General features: G+C 40.0%; 2 protein-coding genes across 2 annotated transcripts in view; one reads left to right on the forward strand and one right to left on the reverse strand.

Moving 5' to 3' along the window:
• Positions 1 to 7,085, forward strand: part of lamc3 (laminin, gamma 3) — a 78,588-nt gene extending 71,503 nt beyond the window's left edge. Inside the window, exons 22-28 of the mRNA XM_088940766.1 lie at positions 906 to 1,098; positions 1,508 to 1,660; positions 2,232 to 2,334; positions 2,535 to 2,737; positions 4,306 to 4,452; positions 4,889 to 4,988; positions 5,566 to 7,085. Coding sequence (XP_088796892.1) covers positions 906 to 1,098; positions 1,508 to 1,660; positions 2,232 to 2,334; positions 2,535 to 2,737; positions 4,306 to 4,452; positions 4,889 to 4,988; positions 5,566 to 5,828 — 1,162 coding nt within the window. The 3' untranslated portion in view covers positions 5,829 to 7,085. The remainder of the gene's footprint in view (positions 1 to 905; positions 1,099 to 1,507; positions 1,661 to 2,231; positions 2,335 to 2,534; positions 2,738 to 4,305; positions 4,453 to 4,888; positions 4,989 to 5,565) is intronic.
• Positions 7,086 to 8,033: 948 nt separating this feature from the next.
• On the reverse strand, positions 8,034 to 12,522 carry LOC148815983 (uncharacterized). The gene is made up of 6 exons (XM_088904643.1): positions 12,430 to 12,522; positions 11,342 to 11,488; positions 10,839 to 10,904; positions 10,235 to 10,444; positions 9,975 to 10,118; positions 8,034 to 8,324 (listed from the first exon to the last, which is right to left on the reverse strand). Exons 1-6 carry the CDS (start codon positions 12,520 to 12,522, stop codon positions 8,166 to 8,168), a joined length of 819 nt encoding a protein of 272 aa, XP_088760769.1. The 3' UTR covers positions 8,034 to 8,165.
• Positions 12,523 to 19,850: the final 7,328 nt, after the last annotated feature.

Here is a 19,850-nt window from a genome sequence, read left to right on the forward strand (position 1 = left end):
ACAAATTCACAATCAATGGAGACAGATACCTGTACTTTTGTGATGTCTTGACCAGGGATACAGTGCTGGAAATAATTATGGCAACAGAACAAAATGACTATACAGTATATTGAACATTACACATTATAATTTAATAGCAATAATGTCATTGCCTGCCAAGCAGTCTACTCGTCTATCAGACTTCACTTCAAGGTTTTTCTACAACAAAAGAGGGAGTGACAGGGAAGGAAACATCACATAACAAATCAAGGTTTTATCTAATGAAGGCAGCTCCTAAAATCAACAGATTGCAGCCCAAATTCACATTTCGCCCACTGCCTTATATAAGTGCCTTGAAACTGAGAACAGAAATAGTTGAGGAAGAAGTCCCAGACTCCCAAAATCGATGTCAAGATTCTCAGTGTAAATTATATACATGACAGATGATGATACCGCCAAGATCTTGAGAATAATGTTCCTGCAAGTACAAGTACTAATATTTCTTTAAACACAGTAAGATACACATTAGCACAAAATGATCAGTTTACTTCATCATTTGTGTTTATTTATTATCCTCAGCAAAGATTTTTGGGCAGCTACACAGCCCCTGAGACCAATCTGTGCTGATGTGTAACTTACTGTCTTTTGAACTAACACCTATTTAAAATCACTGGATATATCTGATATCACACAGGGAATTTAAAATGGACAAATTTCAAAAGTGACTTTTGAAGTTCAGTAATTTAGGATTTAAGTTCTTTTGTAGTATTTTCTAGTTATTTTTCTCATATGCAGTACATGGACAACTGAGGTATTAATTGAAGTAGTATTAGGTCCGTATCATTAGTATACACAAAATATTTGTACATTACATGACAGTGGTAAAAGTGAATGCAATGAACTTACAGACTGTTTTTTTCTGCTAGGTACTTACAAATGCATCAAGCAAAACATAATTTAACAATCTCAGTGAATGAGACTTTAACAGAAGCCAAGAAAACTCATATTTCAGTACGAAGGACAAATGCTGAGATTACAGATGCCTTCCTCAATTTCACTATATTCCAGCAAGAACTGATGTCAGAGCCTAATTTCAATGTGACTGACTTGCAAGCAGAGGTAACATTCAAAGATATTACATATAGATAAAGATATAACTTTACTTTTAGGACTAACTACAACACTCCTGTGACTGCAACAATTGAATCCACCTTCCTTGTCACAGAAAACCATCAGTTTGTTTTACTGATATCATTTGTGACTGGGACATTTTTTTATATTGTTTTTCTGTGGACTGCAGTGAATTACAGTATAGGTAAAGGTTTAAATAATATAAAATGATATGGATGTTTTAATACACATTTTTCTTCATTATGCTCTGTAATGTATAAATACAGTACTTTAATCGCATGCAGTGTAATTATTTTTTGTATTCTTGCATTATCTATTAAACTAATAAAAATATTTACCACCAACTATTAATAAAATGTTCTTGGCAATTCAAATGCACTTTATCTGATTTTAATAGGAAATTCTTGCAGTGGTCCTGAGTAACAAAACTGCAGAATCAGACAAATTAATTCAGTCAAAAGATGAGCAGATCAGTAAAATACTGCTGGAGTTGCAGCCACGCCTGGAGTCCATTGAGAAGGATATGGAGACCATCCAACATTATGATCAGGTAATTAATGAGCTCTTTTTGTTCCAGTGAAGTCCTGCATTTAGCCTATGAGTGCCATGCTAAATCTGTTAAATAAGCAGGCATTTCTCATTAAGTAGGTCATAAAAGCTGTAGTCTACATCACTTTGCATGCGGTACTCCAGTTTGTAGCTGAGCCCTGATTGTTCAAGGTGTAAATTGACCCATTGCCCTGACACTTTTTACTTGCATTAATTGTGTCAAATACTAAAGACGTCCCTGAAGTTAAATCAAAGCCTGTAGATTTTGGCAAGACCAGGAAGAATTCTGGGGCATACTGTATTTTGTGGAATGCTCTGTAAAGAGGTGCATGTAGAAACAGCGTCTGGAAAAATGTACCTGGTCCTGTAAATGAAGCTGTTAGAGTACCCCAGCTACTTCAAGAAACAGCTGGATGAATTCCTCAGATCAATAAGTTAATTGCAGTCAAACAAGCTACCAGACTTAATGACCTCCTCTAATTTCCTATATTAAGGTGTTCACAGTTCAGGAGTGCTGCATTTCATCTTTCTTTAGTCTTGTCTTTTTCTGTTCCTTTCTCATTTACACAAAGCTAACACCTCGCGCAACAGAATCCAAATCAGTTGCCCTTTCCTCGGTTGTGAAGGGGAAAGAAGTCGAGGCAGAAGCCAGCGCTTTACTGAAAGAGTTAGAAGGTAATTTTGAATAATGTGGAAAAATGATTTACTGTAATCGTGATTGAGTGTTGTCATTACTGTAACAAGATACTAGGAAAACACAAATAGTTGGTACTGATGCATCATGAATACTGTTTAATTCTCATGGCTTTATCAAGAAACGGATTCTCCCTTTTGAGTTCAGGGAAACTAGTCTAATCCCGCTTTTTTCTGCGAAGTGATGAAGAAGTCCTGGCCTCGAAAGACTGCTCAGACTAGAGCCTCGATGAAGAAGGCAAAAATAGTCAAGGAAAAGATATTGGAAGATTCTAAGAAAAAAACAAAACAGGGAGAGAGGATGTTAAGATATACTGTGGACAACTCTACACTGGCAAATTCCACAGCCAGGGAGGCACAGGGTATTGCCAGTGAAGCCTCAAAGGTGAGCTAAAAACCCTTTGTGATACAGACCCCCAGAGTCAAATTCTGTCTGGAATGTTCTCCTCTTAAACATTTTGTTACATCTCTGCCGCAGAACACGGCAGGTCTTAAATTGCAGCCAACCCCCTTGGCATTAAATGTAAACAATCAATTTATTTTCTCTCTTTAATAAATTAAGCTTTTTATTATCTAAATGTTAAAAAAGCAGCTAGTCTGGTTTCATTTCACTTTTCTTGTATTTCTGCTTTATACCAATTGAATTTGGAAACACCACTCATCTTTCACAGTGCAGAGCTCTGGTCACACAAGAGGAGAATGATGAGGGGCAGACCTGCCAGACCTCTGACCTGCCCACCCACTGAGCTATTCTCACTTTGACATGGTACAAGCTCCACAGTGATGTACAGCTGATTTAGTGCTGATTGGAGGAGAGGCGCCTCCACCACTGCCATCACATCACGTAGCCTGCAGGGGTGGCTGTTTCACCTGGCCACCCGATCTCACCTCCCTGCTGGTGCTGCTCTGCTCTTAGGGGAATTTCAGGACTGGAATGCTCATTACTATTTACATCATGCTTTTTGGAGAGGTGTTAGAAAGAGCTGAGTGATTAGTACATAAAACTGAAGAATAGCTACAAGAGCATGTTAATTAATTAGCCTTTACAGAGAAGAATTGAAAGAAACTGGTTCACCTGGAAGTACCCAAAGGGGAATTCATGGTGTGTAGCTGTGTTTTCAGGTTTCATTTGTAATTAAAATCACAATGTTACCTTGATTGCTTAATGAGAATAACCTGATAGCTAATGCACAGGAAAAACAATGCATTAACACTCCCTTGACACATCAGCTGTCAACTAGTAAACCTCCTCTGCACAGTCAAATCATTATACTGTAGACAGTTAAAGGAACAAGGACCTTGAACCATTTGTTAGTCTTTATTATAAGATAAACCAGAACAGGATTGTTTTTTTACTGCTGTGGTTGTTAGTGGTTTCATACACACAACAAATATATACAGTACATATGCTTGCTGTTGCTGACAAGGTACTGACCCCCCTCTGGTTCATGTTAAATGCAAGGAGTGCATACTGAACTGGAGTTATCTGGTCTCAGGTGGGATATTTTGTCTTTGTAGCTGAAAGAGCCAAGACAGCATTCCTACAGATGGGGAGCTCAGCTGCTGGGGAGTTATTTTCTGTACAATTCTGCAAAGCGCTTCCTTGATCATTACAGACACGGCTACGCTCGTGCACAATGTAGGCTCGTGGAGTTCATATCAGTGTGAAATCCTGAGCACATTTTTTAGACTGCGATGTGCAGAGCGTCAAAATAAACAGATCGTCACAATCATTCATCAACAAGTGGAGGAATTCCTGCAAGGTGGTACTCCTCTGTATTGTATAGCCTTGCTTTTGTCTTCTCCCTAGACAGACACTGTTGCCTAAAAGAGACCTGAACCCAATGGCAAGGAAGTGCAGGCCATTTTATATCTATATTGTATATTTTCACCAGCAGATATATACATTTTTATATTGATATTCACACCTTTTTTAATACTTTCTCAATCCAGGTTGCAAAGGATACTCTCTCCCAAACCAGAAAAGCCAAAAATGAATCACTTCTATTGAACTCTATAGTTGATGCTGTACTTCACGAGCTGGCAGACCAGGAGGGCAGAACCACACAGCTGAAGAGAGAGATAGGGGAAATGGAAGAGGTAATCATGACTGCTAAATTGCTGCCGTCATTCCAACACTTGGTATTTCAAAAAACATTTTCACACTCCATTGATCAGGAGCAGATGTATGCTAAGATGCCTGCAAGGTAATAGGCTTGATACTGAAAACAGATATGCCGTGCTGCTCATAAGTAATGAAGAATCAGGTACAGCACTTCTTTTAAGAATGCGTAATGAGGGCATTGCCACTCGTATCATCAGGTCCTCCATACTGCCATCTACTGGATTTATTCTGCAATAACTTGCTGAAAAATTGTAACCATTTAGATAGAATGCTCTTCATCCAGGAATGTGAAGAAATAGTAACACAACCTTCGAAGTGTGAAGTTAAAGTTCTGATTACGCTTTTGATGATTACTCAGAAGGGCTCACCAAATCGGTAACATCTAAACAATGTTTTCTAAACTCTCCTCAGATAGCAGACACAGTGGATGGTATGAAGGAGAATATTCAAACAGCAAAGCATGCCCTAGAGAGTTACTCACTGATGTTGACTGAGCTTCTTCGTGAGATAGGTAAGAACCATTTAGATCTTTTTACTTAGCAATAGAGATTCAGGGGTCCTAACTCAGTCCTAAATCCCTTTCATGCCTTTGCTACTTGGAAATATTGAGAATATAGTGAAATACATTAAGGCTTCAATTTGAAAAAACATCAATTTACAGTAAATGAAAGGAAAGTGAAGCATTTTCAGTACATACTATATGGATATAGTATATGGCTCACATATAAGAAAAAATAATGTTTCCACTAATGAAGTACAAATTTATAAAATATTAAAGAACAGTTAAATTCCAAGTATTTCACAGCCTTCTGGCACATGTAGCAAGAGAATACAGTTTCAGTGGTTTTAAGCAAACTGACTGCAAGATGGGGCACATGGTGCTATGCAGATTAAATCCCTTTCTGGTAGTGATATAGACTGGTGCCTATTTAAGCATGTGTGTGAACAGAAGCAAGCTGGTCAACAGTACACTGGCACTGCTGCTGTCCCCTTTAAAGAACCGCTGATAGCAGTCACCAGTTCCTTTCATTTTCATTTCCGTTTCGCCACTTCCTTTAAAAAAACTTTTTTGTTTTCCTGGTAAACAGACGAAGACAAGGCAAATGAAAGGTTTGACAGCCTATTGAATGAAACCCGCTCCCAGCTGGGCGTCCTGAGGCGGGGCCTGGAGAGCACCAGTTTGAATCTGAAAATACAGGGGCTTCGCGCCGCGGCCCAGGAGCAGGAATCCCAGCTGGAGGAAGTCCGCAAGAACATCGAAGACATTCTGGAGGAGAAAAGGGGTTTAGAGGACATTATCCTCAATCTGCCAGAGGGGTGCACGGACAGGCCAAAGACTGGAGATCTGTGAGCTGAAGCAGGCTGAGCACTTTTTTCCAGAGCAAGTGCTGATGGCTAAATAGCACATTGGAAGAGCTGCCAGACTCTCTGCAACAGCACCTGGAGCAGGGCACTTTTCAGTGCTTCACCTCTTTTGTTTTGTAACTGAAACGGATCTGCAGCACAAGCCTGTATTCACTGCAGTCGGTGGCGTCACCCATAGTTTCCTTCACACCCACATACAGCAGCATCCTTTCAATACCAGCGCTTCAATCCTGCTCCAATTCTTTGAAGAATAAAAAGGACCGAACGCGAGAATTTAAAAGTTTTTATTGATCTCCTTTGTATGTGTTCTCCATCTCTGGGATGACATAGTGAAGGAATGCTTGATGTAAAAAGAATTGTATTGATTTCCTTATCTTACCTTTTATAGTATTCCTCACCGAGTCTTTAAAGTTTGATGCACATAAGTTAGACGGACTTCAAAACAGCTCCAACAAACTACAATTATACTAGTGTGATGTTTGATATTCAGCAGTACCCTTATCTAGAGTCCTCATTAAGAACTTAACTCATTTTCTTCAGCATATTTTAATTAAAGAGCAGTTCTTTTGTGCTCTTTCACAGCACTGCCACTCAGCCTGGTTTTTCTTTTGTTCTTTTCAGTTCTCAACCTCATACATTGTGTTATCAGATGTAAAATGATGCCAGTGCTGTGCAGAACAGTCAATGAAATTTAATGGAAGAGCAACTGCTGACTAATGGACTTATGTTTTTTTTACCATTCCTTTGCTAGATATATTTCTGTGGCAAGGTTAAAATTGCCCAGAGCTGACACATTCTTAAGTTCCCCAGAAATTAATTTCAGGCTGATCCTCAGTTAATGAAGTTTTACTCATGGTTATTGGGTCAAAAGGCTAATCTCAAACTTAGCGTGGAACACTCAAGAAATACGTGGCAGAAATAAAATAATGAAAAAGAGCGTTCTCACGACTTGCAAAGCTCATTACGGAATTAAAAAAAGACTTTAGTTTATTTCGTTAAGAAGCGTTATTTCTTTCTTTGACACTCGAGATGAGATTAAATCGGAGCTATCACATATTACAACTTGGTGTTGGGTGGGTGACTGTGTCTCTGTGTTCCACTAACAGGAATGTGACTAAACTTACCATGCAAGTAGAGTGTATTTTACAGTGCTGTCCCCATTAGCAGTGCTATATTATTAAGAAAGGAACAATATCCACTGGAAATAATAAGAAAATAATAAAATAATTTTGGCTGAACAGCTAAATTGATGTTTCCCAGCTTGTTTCATCAGTCTTTGGAAACAGTGTGTAGAAATGTGACATAATACAGTATATCCCTATTTTCTCCTGGAAACTTCAGAAACTGATATAGAATTATTACAATGAAAATGTAAAGGATGATGTAATGAGGTGTCTGAGATAGGAAAAGTAGCTGTATTGCTGAAATATGGTTTATTACTCACATTTTTGCAAAGAACTATAGATCAATGTTTTATGAATAGAGGTTTAACTTTAATTTCCTTTCATCTTAAAGATTACTGAGAAGGAAGGTAACTAAGTGAAAAAATACAAATTTCATTGAATTCTTCTATGTACAGTATTTAAAATCCTTCTTTAAACATGAAATTGTTGGCATGTGAAAGCAGAAAGGAACACAGTAATGGAAGATTGCAGCTGTAGGAATGAGATCGTCTGGATAGCAGGTCAACACAACACATTAGCTAGATGTTTCAAAGCAGATCTCTGCCTATGCTAACCAGGGAAGAAGCTAATCAAGGGGATTTTCAGTGCTGTTTATTTTGTTAACAATCCATCTTATTAATTTTTTTTTATTCCCTGAATCCTGTCCAATAACAAGCAGTCTTTTGAGCCAAGGGTGAATGTCTGCCTGCTCCTGTTTTTGTCTAAGCATCTGCTTTCAACACTGCATGTCAGTTTACATTTTTGTCTACTCTGTTTACACAGTATAAATATCTGATTTAAAAAAGTACTGGGTGCTTAGAAACATATGTGGTGGATTCAAACAACTGCATCATGAAAGCTGCATTGTGGAGCAATGACAATTATTATAGATGCTTACAGAATGATGGAGAACTATTTCTCCTGGGACAAAGTCAGTACTCATCAGAGGGGAACTACAGTCCAGGTGTCAACTGGAAAATGGATTCTAGACATCAGAGAGAGAAATGTGCCAATTCTGTGTCCTTTATTGTATATATTATCCCACTTGCACGCGTACTGACTTTCTCTTCCCCCCTTGTGTACAGTTTTTACAATGCATTGCTCTGGAAAGCCACCCATCTTCACAACCATCCTGTATATTAGTCTCTGTGCATGCCAGTTTAGTCTTCCTTCTTAGACTCTTTGGAGGTGAAGTATCCCAGAACAGAATTCCCAGTCCAAAGACTGGCTCCCACCATTCCAAACCAAATGTGTGCTTTTGTCCAGGCGGAAGTGGTTGTCTGGGTATAAACCATGAAGAGGAGCAAAACCAGAGTTCCCTAGAAACAAAGGAGGAACGTACGATATGATAAGTAACATCCCGAGATGTCTGCTCAAAGATGAAATATAAATCTATTATTCTGATTAGTTATGAGTAGTAGCAGTATTGTAGCTTACACGTAAAATGTAAAATCATTAGTAAAAGTGAAAAGTATTACAATCCTTCCACACATTCTCTAACCACTTCTTCCAGTTCGGGGTCGCGCAGGAGCCGGAGCCTATCCAAGCAAGTGCCAGGCGCAAGATGGGGTACACCCTGGTGATATGCCAGTCCATCACAGAGCACACATAGACACAAACACCCACACACACTCACACCAGGGCCAGTTTTTCAGAAACCAGTTAACCTCCCAGCATATCTTCAGACTGTGGGAGAAAACCAGAGCACCCAAGGGAAACCCACACAAACATGGGAAGACCATACAAACTCCACACAGACAGCACTCCAGGAATCGAACCCAGCGCTGCAAGGCTGCAATGCTAACCCCTGAGCCTCCCACGTGTATTATTATGATCTTATGATAACAGGAAGGTCAGTCAATCAAAGCTCACTGTTTTCTTCTTACATTACAGGGTGGAGCTGAATTCTGGAACCCAACCTCATGTCTTTAAAACATATTCCATGCTTTTAGAATTCAGTGCAAAAAAAAAAGTGTTTTCTAACATGATGTGCAAAATCTGCTTTTTAACAAGTTGCCTACTCTGCCTCTCATTTCCTTCTTGTTGAACGGCGTTATAAATAACTCAGTCCGATACTTCAGAATTGAGTCATTCAGTGACATGGCCCATACAGTGGAACTTGGGTTTGAATTTACTCATGGGTATCTATAAGTACCTGAGCTTTGCAGCCCAAAAGAATGTTAACCAAGCTGAACCAGAGCACCAGCTCCTTGGTAAGGGAACTGTAATGCCCGAGAATACTGGACTCAAGGGCAGAACTGCAGTGTAATGGACTCTTTCAATCTTGCGAGCCTATTCACACAAATGCCAGAGGTTAAATTCCTTCAACCTGTCCTCTGTGCATTTAATAGAGTTAATAGGAAGGAAATATGCAGTACACTCAGGTAGAAAAAATGCTTGTTTTTTTATATATTAGACTAAACCAAAAATGGAAGGTAGTCAGAGCTTCTAAGCAACACACAAAAAGAAATTAAAATTGCAAGGCACCACTCCTGACAGATTCAATTTCCTTTGTCAGAAGGTTATTTAAATATATGAAGACACGCAGTGCTTTCTCAGATGACATGATATTCAGGGAAATATTTCTTTTTTTCTCACACAACAAAATTCTTGTTAGCTTTTTTTTTTAATCTAACAAATCTGAATGCACAAGATAACGAACACGTTCTTCCTGGGAGGAAAAACCCATCTGGCTTTTCTATTAACCCATTATTGTTCAAGCACATCCAAGGAACAGACAAAATCAAATGCGCAGAGACTGCACCCATTTCCTGAGATGATCCAAATAACAAAGAAAGCCTGTATTTGTTTATAAAAGTGTCTGCACACAACGGAAAAAATATTGACAACAATTTAAAGTATCAAATAGTCAAGTAGGTAGTTTTCACAGTTAAAGAAATTTAGGATACAGTACGTGCTTATAACACAGTTATCCACAGAAGGGCACAAAATATCTTTCTTTTACATACCACAGTCCGGCCCATGAACACAGAGGTCTTGTCCTTGTCGCTCCTAAAGCCCGGCGCGGTTAAGGACACAAAGCTGTCTCCTACCATCATGGCACCAAACGCTCGGGTCAAGTGAAGGTGAAGCTCATCTTCAGGGCCACTGGTCTGTACAAGCAGAGAGCGTTGTGATGGGCCTGGTCAAGCACACCATCTCACACACAAAAAAAACTTTCAAAGGCTTTTGCAGATTAACAGGGCGGCGTGGGTTGAAGAGACTTTACCTGGAAGCCGAGAAGCCAGTCAGGATAGGCCAGCCAGAGCAGGCCGAACACAAAGGTAGCGAGAAAATCCACTTGCAGGAACAGGAAGCCATGGTCGCCAAAGGACTGACTCGGGTCCAGCAAGCCCTTCACCTGACTCCTGCCGAGAAGCAGGTGAGCCGCGCTCGCCAGGATAAAGAAACAGCACACCGCGATGTCCAGCAGAGGGGGCTGCGAGAGTTCCCCGAAGGGAAAAAAACAAACGTTTATTTGCCATTTTCAAAGGGGCTGACATTAAATTGGTGGCAAAGTTTAAATCTTAAAATGAGTGTGATCTCTCATGCTTTTAATGCTTCTTTGTAAGATTACACGAACCTACGGAACTAAATAAAGCTTCCTGTCATTGTTCAAGACTTCAAGAGCTCGAGTCCCTCACAATGTAATCGCTCAACACGGAGCCGCCCTGAAGCGTGAAATGAAAACAGGTGTCTAATACAATTTCCGACTTCTTGTCTCAGTTCTGAACATTAAAGAACTGTATTTGTTTCCAGTAATAAGCTAACACTAACACATCAGCCTCTCCTGACTCTAATAACAAAAATGATGCCATTGAAATATAACATACCTGGTCTCCAAATACTTTGGCTGTAAAATTTCCATAGCAGACATTCAGTAAAAGAGCGAGGAATGCCTAAAGTTGAAAGTGTTAAAGCAGAGGTTTAGAAAAATACTCAAGCGGAAATTATGCAAATAACTGCAGTATGTTTGTAAGAAGATAAGATACATTTTTTAGAAATGTGTCTCTAACTTAAATCTACAGTTGACATCAGTCGATTATCCTGTCTTTAGTTATCAAAGCTGCTGCAAGAGGAAGAAAGCCGTTACAATTAAATCTGATACAAGAGTGAAAACCTGCATCTTCTAAATCTGCACTTCGTTGTGCATTACGACGAGAGAACAATAAGGGCAAGCCCCAATAAACAAAAACACATCCCTCGAGTGATTGAATTATATTCTGGCCACGGGATCTGCAGAATGCGTCTTAGTCCAATAAGATAGTGCTTGACTTCAAAGTTCTGTGTTGTGTTTTATTTTTTCCACCTCCCACACAGCACACACTGTACGTACAATGAGCCTGGAGGCGGAGTGGGAGGCCAGCGCCAGCGGGTCCCTGTTTCTTCGGAAGAGCATGAACTTGAGGTAACTGGCCAGCCACACACAGCCCAGCGACCTGGTCATGTGATAGTGTACGCCATCCGCACGGTGGGGTACTCCCTGCAAAGCAAAGGGGAGAAAAGTATACTGTATGCATTGCAATTAACATCACAAGAACCCAGTATTAATTAGTCTCACAACGCTTAAAAGAGCTAGAGTGTGATACAATTTTACTGCACGTCGCTATGTATAAAAGCATTAGTCGCATTAATTAGTAATAATAACTAACCAACAAAAACCAAACCGCAGGTGGTAACGATTAAGTTTAAACTAAAGGGTGGAAGACTGTGTGCTGTTAAGCACTGCGAGGTGCAAATATTAATTCCCTGTGTTCCAAAAATGTACATTTATTATTAATTAAAATCGCACTCTACTTTGTGTTGCGTGTGGGTGTTCAGGGACTTAGTTGGGAGAAAATGTGCTAAGAGAAACGTGCAGAGAGCTATTCAACATTGATTCTGTGTACTGTAAAACCTATGCAAGGTCCTTATTATGATTCAAAGAAGTTAAAGATTAGCCACAGCACAGATTCGAAACGGATGCTGTGATTACACGTCCTGGTTTAAATATTATTGTTGAAGCTTTCAGCAGCATGCGGCGAAAACTTGCTAAAAGAATTTGCTGAGAAACTTCATTATCATGCTTTTACAAAATTGTCGTTGACTCGCACCTTCAAACAGAAAGTTCTCTCGCTATTATTCTGCTACAGCACATTTATGTGCATTTTATTGTATTTGAAGGAATAGATACGGATTGTGCACCTCGTTCTGTATAACGTAAAACATTATACAGTATTTCATATAATTCACATACGCATGTGAATTTCAGTACATCAGTACTACTGCGGATATAATTGTCTGCGGGCAAGTACACACAACCCTTGCACAAAGGTACAGTGCTTGAAATGCCTTTACACTTTCCTCATTGTTCACTCACTTTTGTATTTTATTCGTAACATACAGTATTTTACAAGAAGTAAGTACAGTATATGTTATATTTACCTGCAAATCAAAAATTTTCTGTGGAAAAAACAAATATGCAGTACTGAGGACAAAACCTCCAGCAAGTTCAGCAGAAATCAACGTGCTTTCCATGTTTCTGAAATAATCGTGGAGGACTGTCAGCTATCGCACTCCTATGTACCCTGTACTGTTTATATACTGGGCAGTATATTCCACAAACGTCACACGTCACATTCGTTATACAATTTGGTTGTATAACCATTACTGCACCTTTTCAAGTTAAGTAATACGCAGGGAAACCCGATATGTGCACTTTCTTTCTACCAATCGGAGTTTGGAAACTGGGTCCCATTTGCTTAACTGTTGTCTTGTGTAACCCATTCATTACATGATTTGAAGTTTTTTTTTTGTATTTCCAATAACTCAATAACTTGAAAACCCAATTTGTTTTTTTAACTTTTGTAGTTGGCTTCCTCAGAAACCTATAGGTTGTATATCTACTGTAGCATTTGTTATTTGTATGTACATTGATATATGATATTTTGCTTATGACTATAGTTGAATGGAATTTTCCCTTGTTTACAAATAAAAAAATGTTTTATTCCACATGGAACTATACCAAAACAAAAACATAAATTTAATCATGCACAGACATACACAGATAGACTGGTGTCTCAAAAACTCCAGAACTTGCACTGTTTGCACTGACACATTTTGGAATTGGCTATAATTGGATATGTTTCTTCATTAAGAATTTCATTAGTTGAACAGGAATTTTATTAACAAACCAAAATACACTAGCGAATACCATGTGGATGTGCTTTTAAAACCTTAAACAGGAGGCACTTCTTTATGCAAAGGGTTGTGGGAGTTTGGAACAAGCTGCCCCGCCGTTCAAGAAACAAAAAGCTGAAAGAGAATCTTTCAAGCAAGGGCAGGAGATCCTCAAACTGTCAGACAAGTAGATGGACTGTAGATGGACTGACCCCTTCTGATTTATAGCCATTCGTGTGCCCTTTCTCTCAATTCCACTATCATACAGATCTCTTATGAAATAACCAGAACAAAAATAAGATGTGAAAATGTCGTGGGCAACCCAACAGGAGATAAGGAACGTGATTGAGGTAAAGGAGAAATGTTTGATAAGTTAGGGACCATCACTAATTAGAAAACTCAAGACTTGCTGTTTGAAACCCCATTCTGCATCATTTTCTGCACAGAGGTCACCCAGCAGGTGATTTCAGCTCCAGATCTATTTCCACCATGTCAAAGGAGATGTCTCCAGAGGACATGGCATGACGGGTTCGATTCAATTCAATGTATCTTTATATAGCACCTTTCACAACAAGGTTGCCCCAAGGCACTTAACAATGCAAGTGACAACATACAGGTCCATGTTGTGAATACAGAACAGAAAAGACCAGAAGACAACAGAGGAGAGGAACCAAAAACTCCTTAGCAAGGAGAAAAAATACCACTGGGGGCCAAGGTCAACTGGCTGCCCAAACCCTTTGGGCATGCTAACATTTTACAATTAAAAAAAGGAAAAAAATAAAGGAAAAAATGGTGATGGATTGAGGTAAGACATGCATTTTAAAAAGCCTTTGTTTAGTAAGGAAAAGTCAGAGCTCCTCGAATGAGAACTAAACCATAAATTAATGGATCAAAGGAGCATAGTGGGTGGTATTGGAGAAACAATGGGTGTTCTTCCCCCGGTCGTGCACGTGCAGAGACATGAGGAAAAAGCACAGGTCATATTTATGCAAGAACAATATCATTCCATTCTTCTGCATTATGAAATTATGTGAAAGGTCTCTTTTTTAAAAACAGTACAGCCAGGCTCAAACTCAATGCACTGTCAGAGAGAGGACAAACAGGTCTTGCAACTGTAATGGAATGGTCTCGGCAGGTGGGTGAAAACGTGAATTTTGAGGTCTGTGCAGGAAGTAGGGGGTTTAACTGAAGTACAGAATGCACACGCACACAGTAGGGGCACATGTATGAGCTGCCAGAGAAAGAGTGAAGGGGTACTGTGGGACCCAGACAGCAGAGACAAGTATCCATGGGTGTCAGGACATTAGCCAGAGAGGGTCAGAGATCAGGTCAGGCAAGCTAGGAGATTATTAATATGGGTCTCACCGACTTACCTATCTTAGAAAAAAACAATAGCTATAGCAGGAACTCAGGTAAACAGGAATTGCATATATGAAGCAGAAAACTTGTATGCTTAAAAAAACCTCTCAGGTTTGGAGGCAGTTTGCTAGTAGTAATCGCTCCAAGTGAAGCTTGGTGAGTGAAAGTCAGCCACTCTGTCTCTGTAACAGTTGTGGGAATATAAATACAGGTTTTCCACATTCCTGTATCTTCAGAGTAATCTTCACCCATAGTGACTGATTCCTTTCCACCAAGGGTCCGTCTGTCCCACTGCCGACCCAGTACAGATCACTGAAGAGCGAAATAAATCCTTCAAATACCATCTATGAGATTTGTTAAATGATTTTTGACAGTGTTTGAAAGTAAATTAATCCATGGTCCTTATATTTTCTGAGAGTAACAGTTAATGTTTCTAAACTGTTTCATGCGTTTGTTCCTTGCGTAACTTTGGTAAGTAAAAAAGTTGCCACACACATATAAGGCTACCCAATTAGAACAGTCTTAAATGTCAATTATAAAGGACTAAAAGTAAATTCTCTAATATTCCAAAGACTACTTTGTAAAAACTAAAACCTAAAAATTTTATTTAACTAAATTAATCTGCTTGACTAAAATGAGACTAAAACCAAACCATTTATAGTTGACTAAAAGTAAAAGTAATGTCGGTCACATTTTATTTAACTAGAGTAAATCAAACATGTGTGACTAAAAGGCTGCTATGAATAAATAAAATGATGACTAAATTAACACAGGTACATGGTGTTCACGGCGTATATTTATAGTGATGTGTGTAAACAGTACACGTATGAATATATATATACACAGTGTATACATTAATTATAAATGGTTGAATTCATTAGCTTCTATGTAACCAAAGCTAGATGAATGCTTCTACAGGGTTCCTCAATGAACATCTGACCTTGTTGTCCTCATACAGTTTACTCCTGCAAACATATTGATGCCTCATCTCACATAGGGCCTTCTTCTAGAATTTAGATAATTATGGGTCCCTTGGGATCCAGTTCAGTCTTTGTTTGTCACCAGTAATGATCACCTCTTTCTCACGAAGGGTCTTTCTGTCCCACTGTGGCTCAAGTCTCTTCATTTTTAAAACAGCTTGCCTGCAATGAAGCAACAGTCCCTTTCATTAATGCTCTGTCTTGAATTTTAATCCTGTATGCTTGAGCCCTGGTCCTGGAGGAACCCTGTGTCCCCTGGTTTTCCGATCCACTGATCTTTTAATCAATCAGGCTAATTGATCCTTAGCTGAAGGCTTTGTTCATGTATTAAGAAGCTGGATAGTATAACCAATTTCTGTGTTGCATGTCAATTATCTGCAGCACACAGAATCTCATTTTTGCGTGAATGTTTGAGTATAGTTGCTCCCATCTGTTTGTGTTCATTCTTGATTGGTCACCTAAGGGACCAGTTATTAGGCAAGCCGAAAAGAGAATGAATACAGATGTATTTGCAGCAACATCTCTCTCTCTTTTTGAAGAGAAACACAAGGATCAAGCAGCAGGATGTTCAATTCCACAGCATAGCTAGCCTCGGTGATTCAGATCTCAGCTGGAATAAAACACAGAAGACACAGGGGGACTCAGAACAAGGCTGGAAACCAGCACTCTTATCTGTTACATTATTTTTCCTTATCTTCATTGTATGGAGGTGATGTAAGGTGATGACACTACTCTTTTAGGGCTCATCACATACAAGAGTGAAGCAGCTAAATTAGTTGGGCAGTGTTACCTAAATAAAACAAAAGAATTGTGATGGACTTTAGGCAAAGCAAAGGAGCACTCTCACCACTGTCCATCAATGGTCACGCTGTAGAGGTGGACAGTTTAAGTTCCTGGGCACCACCCTCTCCAGAACTCTAAAATGGGAGGTCAACGCATCCATTGTGATCAAGAAAGCTCACCAGAGGCTGTTGTTTTTGCACGGCTTATTGGTATTTTATCTGGACTTTTTTGTCCATTTTAGATTTTATCTGGAATATTTGCATTGTATGAGCTCACCAAACCAAATTCCATGCAACTAGTGTTATGGCCATAAAGTCTTGAACTTGAACTAGCAGACATTTTGCTCCATTCTCCAGGCTGCCCATAGGTTTATCCTGGGCTACAGGGCTCAGGTGTAGAGAAGAGCACATGCATGAGACTTGTTTTGTTAAAGAAGTGGTGCTTTAAAGCATGCTTTTTTCTTTATTTGTGTATTCTGTCTCCATGCTTTAAGGCTGAATTTCCTGTCATGAGAAGGATTTTCCTCAAATCAGTCAGCAAGGTCAGTGAAAAATGTTTTTCTTCCACCCTTCAGCCAGCAGAGGGAGCAAATTCCTCAAGAACAGTTTTGCCTTTCATGCTCTGAAAGCTGGGTGGCACAGTGGTGAGCACTGTTTTGCTGGGGTCCTGGGCTCAGTTCTGAACCTGGGATGCTGTCTGCATGGCTGGCATGTGGGCAGCCTCCTGGCAGGTTAACTAGCCTCTGAGAAAATTGGTCCTGGTGTGAGTGTGTGTGTGTGTCAGTGTGAGTCCTGTGATGGACTGGGCCTGGTGTGTGTGTGTGCCCTGTGATGGACTGGCCCTGGTAGGTGTGTGTGTGTGTGTCAGTGGATGCCCTAAGATGGACTCCCTGCCAGCCTGAACTGAATGAAGTGATTAGAAAAAGTTTACAGATTTTCTGTTGGATGTTTTGCAAATACAGTTTTACATTTACAAACACACAGTGATACATTTATTGTGCACAATAATAAAACAAAATCCTTGTTCTTGGCAAACCTCCAAGATACTCCAAACCAGGGGCGTTGCCAGGAATTGATTTTTGCGTGGGCCTGTGCAAAAGTGGGTGGCCCGGGCTCTAACTGACCGTCCGGCCAGCACAGGGGCACCCCTCCAATTTACAATGCAATGCTCGAGAGGTATAATCAAACAGCAGAATTAGAGGAACCTTATATATATACTGTCTCTCTCCCACACACACACAGGTTAAGCAACAATTACCTGGGCTGCCGAACGCTACTGTGCCTCGGCGGACACACACAAAAACAATCAGTGCCTACCTCTGTGGTGAGGTTTTGGCCTTCTAGAGCAGTCGCAGGCGTAGAGGCTTGGAATTGAATATGGCGATAATCTCGTCACTGTCTAGACAGTCGGCAAATTCCCGTTCAAATGACAGCTAGTTTGCAAAGGTCTCTCTTATGAGGACTTTGTCTTTAGCTAAAGAACAGCTGCAAGAGCTCATTTTCACTTGTTGCCTGTAACAGTTCTGAGTATTTCGTATGCCTGTTTTTAGATTGTTCAGTAGTTTTACGAGTTACTCTGAAGTTAATATTTTATTGCAAAACACATGAACACAACGCAAAACGCAAGATTCAAAATCCGTCCGAAATATTATATTTTTAAATATTGTATATTGTAAACAGTCTTACCTTTAGGGAGGAGTTACTATGTTTGTTCATTGGGTTAGGTGTTTTCTTTTAATTTTTAGCCATGTTCTCGAAAATGTGTCGCTTGTGTAGTCCATTCATGGTGAAGTGACAGCAGTTTCCAAATTACCGCTGGTGCAACACGAGAGCCCATATTCACATTTTTAGGTATTAGTTTCAAGATCAATATAATTTAACAATAAAAAACAAAATTGAAAGCACGAGCATAATAATATAATAATCATAGACTTTACATTTCTATTCATTTTGAAGTACAAAGCAGGAGGTGTTTCCCCTACCTTAAATATATGATTAAAATTGTCCAAATACCATGTATTTGTTACAGAAAACAGCGGTGATAGTTATATTGCAAATAAAAAATGTATTTATTTCGAAGAGTACGAGGCATTGTGAATCAATACAGACGTTACAAAAATAAGCCGATGTAGTTATTTTGGAAATAAGTAAAGCATTTTAAAAATAGATTCTCATTGACAGTAAACAAGCCGATCCACCTGGCGCGGCTGGCTTGAACAGCTCTCAGAGCCGTGATTGGCTAAACCCCCGAACAGCTCGGGCCGCGATTGGGTGAAGAGTGAGAATCGACACTCTGATTGGGTGAAGAGTGAGAGTCGACACTCTGATTGGGCAGAGCGCCACAGCGGAAGTTCCGAGAGCATGTAGACACACAGGTGACGGATGTTCTTCTTGGTCCAGATACTGTAGCCCCGGTGAACCGTGTGTGCTGTATGAGCACGCTGGATATACACTTACACATCCATTGGTTTCCAATTACTGATCAATCTAAGGGAAGTCGCACTGAGGTCAAAACTGAATAGCATGCAAAGAATGTCATGGCATCCACAGCGCGTTCACGACTCCGATAGCATGTCACGACTGGAGTGTGCGCATCACGATCATATCGCGATACCCACTGCGACTGGCGTGGACATCAAGTCCACATATCACGATATGACAAGCGCCCCCGCGCCCATGTCGGGACATGGAGTCCATATGTTGCGATAGGACATACCCATGTCATTTGTTCACAGCAGAAATTTTAGAACCTCTTTGTGCTCAACTCCTACAGGTCGAGCACGTATCGAGCTGCTACAAGCAAACGCGTGCACTGCCGCTTGTGCTCGGGAAGCCGGGCTGTACTCCTCAAAACCCAAGATGCCTGAAGCGTCTCATGTGCCTTACTGGTTTCGGGACGGGTCTGGTCAGCTACAGGCGGCTTTTTGAAAAAAGTAGGTATATGCATTTGTTTTGCCATGTTGGCTAATAAACCAAAAACCTCGCGCTAGACAGGTCTAAGAGCGTCTGACGACAGCGACAGCCATGAATTAGGCTACGGCTACACATGCACTGCCCCGCTACATTTACATAACACAAAAATACAGCGAGCCAATAGCAAATCACATACGATGAAAAAAACAAACACGTAACATTAAAAAGCAAATCATGTAACGCAAACAAGGGGAAAAAAATCTTAAATTACTTTGGACTGATTGGGTAGGCCTAGGATCAATCAGGGTGAGCCTGGGCCCGTGGCTACGCCCTTGCTCCAGACCCAATGTACGTAATACACAGAGCTACAGATTATTATAATAATTGCTTACACTTACATAGCGCTTTTCTAGACACTCCACTCAAAGCGCTTTACAGGTAATGGGGATCCCCTCCACCACCACCAATGTGCAGCCCCACCTGGTCCGGAAATATATCATTTATCACTCTTCCTACCTTCTTTTTTTTACTAGATACTATGCGTCGTTTTTAAATTAAACATGTAATCACTAACATCAAGAACCGATTTACAAATGTTGAAAGTCTGACTTCAGGACTGCAAATTTTCACAACTTCAAAAATAAAAAAAAAC

This window comes from Atractosteus spatula, chromosome 23, assembly GCF_055471065.1.
Source record: "Atractosteus spatula isolate fAtrSpa1 chromosome 23, fAtrSpa1.hap1, whole genome shotgun sequence".
Classification (NCBI taxonomy): domain Eukaryota; kingdom Metazoa; phylum Chordata; class Actinopteri; order Semionotiformes; family Lepisosteidae; genus Atractosteus; species Atractosteus spatula.